Here is an 8,100-nt window from a genome sequence, read left to right on the forward strand (position 1 = left end):
ACCCACAATGCCTGGCAACTAAGCTTTTCTGCAAGCACCTACTTTGAAGAAGTGCTTGAACCTTGCTAAGAGGTTCTTTACAATGTGAGACAAGCCCTCTTAACCAGAATGAAGCTGTTACTTTTTGTTGTCATTGCTATGAAGCTTCTTGCCTCTCATTATAATGATTTCCTGGAGGCTGACAGCCTTGCTGTATAATGCCACAGCAATTATACTGTAATTTTTATATGCCCAGTTATTTTCTAAAGCACAAACCAGCTATTTAGAATGTGTTAAAATTTGCTCTTTGGTCTTCCAATCAGCACCACCAAGCTATCCCAATATGTGCAATTAAGTTTATGCAAGAACAGAAAATAAAATTATACTTGTCAAATATAATTACTTATACTGGTCTCAGTCAGCCATTTCATGAGCTCAGTATTGCAACTGTAAATAGACCTCTGCAACACTGTGATCCTGTGCAGTTTTAGTATGTACTTCAGTAACACAAATAGCATTGAAAGCCTTCAAAAAATCCAACAGTTGTAAGAAATGAAAAAAATCTAATATTTAATAGCTAGATCTTAAATGTAAAAATTCCTCACAAACACATTTTAGTTTCTCCCTTCAAAGGGTGCAAATGCTACTTCCAATGCCTTTTAAAAATAATATAGGCTTTAGATGCCAGTACTTTCTTTTACAAATGCTGGATGTTTTCCTGTTTATACTATTCAAAATGAATGAATTCAGTGTTTCAATAAGACAGAGAACAAATGTTTTTTTTAAAAGACTCATTTATTGTTTGCCTCTTACATCCCTAAACTGCATCACACACTGGAAATTGCTGCTGCATGACTAAAGGAAGCCATATATTAAAAATAAAAACAAACCTGAACACCACAAATTAGTTCATATTCAATGTACAGCATAGGGAAATTGCAGTTCGTGTCCTGGTTTAGAGCAAATTTGGGAGGTTTTGTATCTTTTCCTATTTCTTTTGGTTAAACCTTGTTCTGAAGGAGAGATTGGGTGTGAAAGTCCTGTCCCTGTCAGGGGCTGCTGAAGTAACCACATTTGGCTTCTCTCACAAAGCTTGGACTCTCTCACAGGGAGGTATCCCATCATCATCTCTACCCTTGCAAGGCACTGATACAGAAAGAAACCTGATTAATGCTTTTTATAGACAAAATGTCTTCCCCTGCTCCCCCAGAGAACTGACTGGTAGGGTTAACACCTAATGACCTGCCTGCATGACAGGGAGCTGCTACTGCCACACAGGATGTAAGAACCACTTGCAGTAGGTACATGAAGTTTGCCAGTAGCCTGTGTACAAAGTAGCTGTGTAATGTCCTTACATTCACATACAGATGTTGAAAGCAGTGCTTGTGCAACAGTGAAAGGAAAAAGTACACTCAGGAGGAAGGTAATAACCAGCCAAAGCCAAGCAGGTAATTTAAATACTTCATCTTGAATAGCAATCTCAGAAGGCACACAGAAGAACTCAAGACAGCTCAGTCAGCCTTCAATGAGTCATACAGTGACACTTTTTCTTTCTAAAGATATAGGGAGAGCTCTTAAAACATGAAGATTAACACCTTGTTTTCCTCTACTGGTCCCTCTAGGATGTCTTTGCAGATTACAAAGTACAAAAGATTATATACATATGAAGAACAGCACATAGGTATTACATCTCAAAGAGCAGTTATGAGAAATTACTCAATCTGGTCTTCTGACCATCCCTAAACATCAGTCAGTTAATACTGAAGGCTGACCTACTTTGATCTATTATCTTACAGCTACATAGAAGCACACACATTCCTTCCCCCACAACCCTTGAACTTCACCTATTAGGCTGCAACTCATTTCAGATTAAATTCAACCTTCCACAGAGCTACTGACCACTGCTACAGATGAGGCCAAACAGTGCCTGAATGGCACTATCAATATTTCCAACCCGCAGCAACAATACAATACATAGGTCACTCAGAAGTTGAAGGCATTTACTGGGTTCCTGGGTTTTTGCATGAATGCCATGATGCTTTCCATACTGATTCGACCAAAAAAATATTTATTTTAGGCTGCTTTACCAAGGGTAAGAGCGCTACTTTTCAACAGTCCTTGGTACTTTGGGTTTTCCTAGCACTACAACCCCCAACCCTGTAACTTTAAATCATAGAAGTTGTAAATCAATTTCTAAGAATCATGCAAAAAGCCACTTGCAGCAGCCCATCATACACTATCAGGCACAAAGAATGGGAATGGTTTCTATTAGTATAACCCATGCTTGCCCACCCCTCCTCTCTAAAGATCTCGCATTTAATAATTTTTTTAAAAAGCTTATTTGTGTAAAGGTATCAGAGGACCCATTATCTGAAACAAGTTTTGAAATACAAGAGGCTTTTCAAAGGCTTTTATGTAATAATTTCAACACAGACCGAGTAAGTATGTTTATTGTTTTACAGCAGAATGCCCCAATTTAAGAACAAAGTTGCTAGATGTTCAGCTGTGCAAAATGGTACATAGTGCTTCAGTACAAGTGGAAAAAACCATGATTTGTTAGCAAATGCTTTCAAATACAATTTTATGGTCCTATAAGATAGGACTTGAAACTGAAGACTGATCCACAGGCAAATGATAGTTTTTCTGCCTAAATTGGACCTAACAACTTTGGACCCAGAACCAACGCGACTCATTCCTTACTGCTGTAAAGAAAAACTGTCACACTGAATTGCCAGATTCAGTGTTTTCATGCATGTTACAGAGAAGTGGATCAGCCCTCTATGTCAGTTTCTAGCCCCATCTACAAGTATCATCTGGCTCTGATAAATAAGACTCACAGGAATTTCTTGAAGGTCAATGGTCCATAATGGTAGTTATTCTACATGATCTGCTCAACTTGATTTCCAATTCTATTTAGGCTGTTTAAATTACTTTCTTGAATTCATCATACAGCACAAGCACGAAAGCACCCCCCATGCCTCTGAGAACATTAGACCATGCACCCTTGAAGAAGGCCTTTCCTCCTTCATCCCTTGCAATCTTCCGCCAGCAGTCAATTGTTCCAGAGTACATGATATCAGCTGCAGAAAAGAGCAAAGAGTTATTCTTAATTCCTATTTCATCTCAGGTAATTTTAACAACTGCCCCGTTTCACTTAACTGCTTTGTGATGTCCCAAACCACAATTTAAAACTGAAACACAATACTTACTAAAAATATTTTGCCCCCTTTTTAATATCTTCATTTAATCTAGCAATTCAAACAGGCAGTCCATTTTTTTTAATTTCATGTTCCATAATGAAAAATCCTCAGCATAAATCCTGATAATCTCAGGTTGAGCCTTACTGCATTTCCTCATTGGAGTACAATATAATAAACCAGATTTATGGAACAATGAACTGCAACTCTGAGGATAGCTACTAGTAAAAAAAACAACTCCATCTTGTTAATGCTGTTTCACACAGCATTGACAGCTCTGTGGATCTGCAGCTTACCTCCTTTGCGTCCTGACTGCATCATCATCCTACGCCGCACTGTATCGAAAGGGTAGGAGACCACGCCAGCCACAGCAGTCACTGTCTGGGCAATCATCCAGCTGATAACAATGTGAGTATTCCTGGGATCTGGGAGCATGCCTGCAGTAAAACAAAAACAGCAATTAGCTTTTCACCTTGCACATCCTCCTCTGGTTCACTTCCTGCATGACAGCTAGCTACTAGTTCATCTAGCTATTTTAGTAGATGAACTAGTATGAAACACTGTAGACCCATACTCTAAATAAAATTGCAGCATAACACTTCACAAACTTTAAACATACTGAAGCTGTACTTGCAAGACTTTTTTCTCAATAACCACAGTAGGTTACAATTTAAGCACAAGCATTCTTTTTAGACTGGCATGAGAAGACTTGACTATTCACTCTGCTTTTATTAAAGAAACATCACTAAAGTTGCTGTCCCTGTGGATATTTTTACATTACAAACTAGCATCAATGGTTTATTTCCCCAAATGTCAAGCTTAAAAATTACTTTGCAAAACCACTGCTCAATCCCATTCTGCTAAACACACTTGGACTGGTCCAGTGTAACTTCAGTATGTACCAAACAAAAAAGAAATTATTCTAATTGTGTCTGGTCACCAACATACTCTCCTGGCCTTAGGAGCAACTGCCTGAAGTACAAAACCAGTACTTGCAGGTACACTGCTGCCTTTAACAATGGTTTTCCCTTGTATACAGCAGTGTCACAAATGTAGCACTAATATGCCCCTTCACATATCCAAAACAGACAATACAATTCTAAAAACAGGCTTTTCAGGTCCCCTCTGAAATATTACCTTTTGCTGTATCATAGATCCCAAAGTAGGCAGCTCTATAGATGATGATGCCTTGGACAGAGACATTGAACCCTTGGTACAAGCCACGCACACCATCAGACTTGGTGATTTTGACTAGACAGTCCCCAAGACCAGAGAATTCTCTGTCTGCACCAGCTTTTCCAACATCAGCAGCCAGACGGGTTCTTGCAAAATCCAAGGGGTAGACAAAGCAGAGGGAAGTGGCTCCAGCTGCACCACCAGATGCCAGGTTACCAGCAAAATACCTCCAGAACTGAGTGTGCTTGTCTACACCTCCCAAAAACACCTGCTTATACTTATCCTTGAAGGCAAAATTAAGAGCTTGAGTTGGGAAGTATCTGATGACATTTGCCAGGTTTCCTCGCCAGAAGGACAGCACTCCTTGTTCCTTTGGAATACGCACTACACAATCGATGATACCCTTGTACTGCTTATCAGCAGCAATCTGTTTACTCGCATGTTGCACCTGCAAATAAAATCACAAACATTGATCACTTGCCTCGAGAGGTCTATGCTGCAGCTAGGCTTAAACCTGCTTACACTATAAAACAAAAGTTGTTAGTTCTGAGTGGCCATTGTTGTTATTTTAAAGAAAAAGACTTAAAATTGCTTCCAAGCTTTCTCAGAAATCAGGACTTTACAAAACAAGAATATAAAACTGCTAGCAATTCCTGTATAACTTCCTGAAAGGAGACTGCAGCAAGGTGGGGGCCAGCCTCTTCTCCCAGGCAATTAGTGACAGGACAAGAGAACACAGACTCAAGCTGTGCCACGGAAGGTTTAGGGGGAACTAGGGGAGGAATTTCTTCAGACAAAAAGTGATTAGACTTTGGAATGGACTGCCTAGGGACTGGTGAAGCAGCCATTCCTAGAGGTGTTTAAGACTGGATGTGGCACTTAGTACCACAGTCTACTTTAAATTAGACTACGTGGCATTAGGTTGGGCTCCATGATCTCCCCGAGGTCTTTACCAAACTGATTCTGCGAGGTACAAGGGCAAGCATAAGACAAATTCATCGGGCATACGTAGAGGTGAGAGCCTTTACTGACAAAGACAGGCCTGTGGTGGGAATCGCCAGGAAGAGCCGCGTTAGGCACAGAGGTGCCAGCCAGAGGGACAGGGGCTGGAGGTGAGTGAGGAGCGGCCAGCCCCACGGCCGACGCGAAGGTCACTCGAGTCACCTTGGGGCGCCACCGGGTCACGCCGGGCCGCGCGCGCCGGCCGCGCCCCGGCTCCGCCCCGCCCGCGGCCCAATCCCGGCCCGGGCGCGCATCACGTGAAGGCCACCAAGATGGCGGCGGAGAGCGGCCGCCCTCTCCTCCCTGCCGTGCCCTCGGCGCCGGCAGCGGGGGCGGCAGGAAGTGACACCAGCGGCGGCCGCCCCCCTCGGCCCGGCCCGGCCCTCCTTCCCCTCCCCGCCCCGCATGGCGGAACCGGCTTCGGCTTCCCCGCCGTCGCTCACGTGACCTTCCCGCCAGCCGCCGTCGCCTCGCTCGCGCCCTTTGTCCCCGCTGGCCGCGGCCCCGGCTCGCGCCCACGCCCGTCCCTCTGTCCTCGCCCGGCCCGGCACCCGCGGGGGCAGAGAGAGGCGCTGCCCACGCCCCCCGTTCTCGCCGACGCCGCTGACCTGGAGCAAGAGCTTGACCCGCTCGATGGGCGCCACCGCCGTCTTGCTGATGGCGGCGGCGACGCCGCCCGCCAGAAAGTCCTTGAGGAAGGAGATGGCCTGGTCCGCCATGTTCGCGCCGCGCCGGAGCCGCCGGGAGGGAAACGCTGGTGCCGCTCAAGCCGAAAGGGCGGGAGCGGCCCCGCGCAAGGGCTTAATGCCGGGCCGTGCAGGCCACGCCCCCCCGCCCCATTGGCCAGCCCGCAGCGGGGGGCGGTGCTTTCGAGGAAAGGGCCCCGCCCTCGCCCCTCCCCTCGCCCTCCGCCCCGCTGCGGCGCCAGTGTCGCAGCGCCGCGTCACCCGGGCCGGCCTGGCCCGCTACCGCCACCGCCCCGGCACCGCCCCGGCACCGCCCCGGCTCCGCCACCGGCCCCGCCACCGGCCCGGCACCGCCACCGCTCCGGCCCGGCCCCCGCGGGGCAGCCTGCGGGTCCGCCGCTGCCCACACAATTGTCCGCACACGGTCGCCTTCCCAAGCGCTCTCCGCGATCGCTTTGTGCCGCTGCCAGTAGCGCCCGCCCCAGCCTGCACAGCCCCCGTATCGCCCCGCACGCACGCTCTGCAGAGGGGTCTGGACGGGCTGGACCGATGGGCGTTACTTGTATGAGGTTCTACAAGAGCAAATGTCAAATGCACTTGAGTGACAACAACCCCGTGGCAGACTGGCTGGAAAACTGTCCCGCGTAAAAGGGACGGGAGTGCTGGTGACAGCATCGGAAAATGAACCAGCGTGTGCCCAGGAGGCCAGAAAGCCAGTGGCATCCTGGCTAAGAGGAGCAGGGCAGTAATCCTGCCCCGGCACTCAGCACTGGTGTAGCCACTCCTCGAGTACTGTGCCCAGTTCTGAGCCCTTTAATCCAGGAAAGACAGTGAGGTGGTGGAGCGGATCCAGATAAGGGCAATAGTGCTGGTGAAGGGTCTGAAGCACAAGTCCTGTGAGAAGCGACTGAGGGAGCTGGGGCTGGTTAGCCAGGAGAAAAGGAGGCTCGGGGGTGACCTTATTGCTCTCTAGAACCACCCAAAAGCAGGCTATAGCCAGGTGAGAGTTGGCCTCTTCTCCCAGGCAACCAGCAACAGAAGAGGAAACAATATTGAGCTGTGCCAGGGGAGGGTTAGGTTGAATGTTAGGCGGATTTTTTTCACAGGAGTGGTGAGACATTGGAATGGACCATCCAGGGAAGTGGTGTGGTCAAAGTCCCTTGGTGTATCTAAGGAAAGAGTAGATGTGGCACTTGGTGCCATGATCTGCTGACCTGGTTTTGGGTCAGAGCTTGTACTTGATGATCTGAGATTTCTGTTCCTACATAACTGATTCTGTGATTCTGATTCTGTTGAGTGTGAGCTGCTGGAGCACTGACTTTGGGGTATGGGTCTGTGGACCCAGGCAGAGTCAATGAGCAGCACAAGCAAGTGAACTAGGAGGCTCTTTCTGCAGCAACTGCTGGAAGCCAGTCTAGGAGGGAGACACAGCTTACTGCATGGGGTCCCCATGGGGCAGCAGCAGCTGTCAGGTGGAGGGGAGCAGATTTCAGGCACTGTCCAGGCACTGTCAGTTTTGCTCCATGCTCACCACCCTCTGGGTAATGCTGATCCATGACATATCCTTCTTCCCAGGTTCTGTTCACACCTCCTTCTAAGCACTGCCAGTGCCAAGGGTCACATCACTGGACTTTTCTGTATGTCACTGAACTGATCCAAGACAATGGACTTAGCTGCAGTTTCCTGTGGGACAACAGAGGGACAATAGGACAGGGTAATTCCAGCTTCTTGTATGGGCACTTGAAGTTAGATGCTGTGAAAACCTCCCCTGCAAGCTGTCACAGCAAGCACTCATGGCAGGGACTCAGGCCCTACCAAGACAGGCCTGGTTTCCATCAGTAACTTTGCTTATTTTACTGTATGCTGAAATTGATATTTTGAACCTGTCAAACTTCTGTCTGAAATGATACCTATTCTTTCTAAAAGCATTGAAATTGTTCTAGCTGGAGTGCATTAGTTCACATCACCTGCTTTCACTTTTTGTGGGTGTTTCCAACCAAAGTCAATAAGGCCAAACCTTCTTTTTAAACAGATCACTGGTGAACCACAAAGCTGCAGTA

General features: G+C 47.2%; 1 protein-coding gene across 1 annotated transcript; it reads right to left on the reverse strand.

Moving 5' to 3' along the window:
* Window positions 1-753: 753 nt before the first annotated feature.
* Window positions 754-6,133, reverse strand: SLC25A6 (solute carrier family 25 member 6). Its single transcript, XM_036382173.2, has 4 exons — window positions 5,963-6,133; window positions 4,314-4,800; window positions 3,473-3,613; window positions 754-3,059 (listed from the first exon to the last, which is right to left on the reverse strand). Exons 1-4 carry the CDS (start codon window positions 6,071-6,073, stop codon window positions 2,902-2,904), a joined length of 897 nt encoding a protein of 298 aa, XP_036238066.1. The 5' UTR covers window positions 6,074-6,133; the 3' UTR covers window positions 754-2,901.
* Between the last annotated feature and the right edge of the window lie 1,967 nt (window positions 6,134-8,100).

Source organism: Molothrus ater, chromosome 2, assembly GCF_012460135.2.
Source record: "Molothrus ater isolate BHLD 08-10-18 breed brown headed cowbird chromosome 2, BPBGC_Mater_1.1, whole genome shotgun sequence".
NCBI classification, from domain to species: Eukaryota; Metazoa; Chordata; class Aves; order Passeriformes; family Icteridae; genus Molothrus; species Molothrus ater.

Coding starts and splice junctions, on each gene's coding strand:
- SLC25A6 (XM_036382173.2), bottom strand. CDS start 6,073: ATGGCGGACCAGGCCATCTCCTTCCTCAAGGACTTTCTGGCGGGCGGC. Junction 4,801..5,962: donor GGGTCAAGCTCTTGCTCCAG/GTCAGCGGCGTC, acceptor TTTTATTTGCAG/GTGCAACATGCGAGTAAACA. Junction 3,614..4,313: donor GATCTATGATACAGCAAAAG/GTAATATTTCAG, acceptor GTTTTACTGCAG/GCATGCTCCCAGATCCCAGG.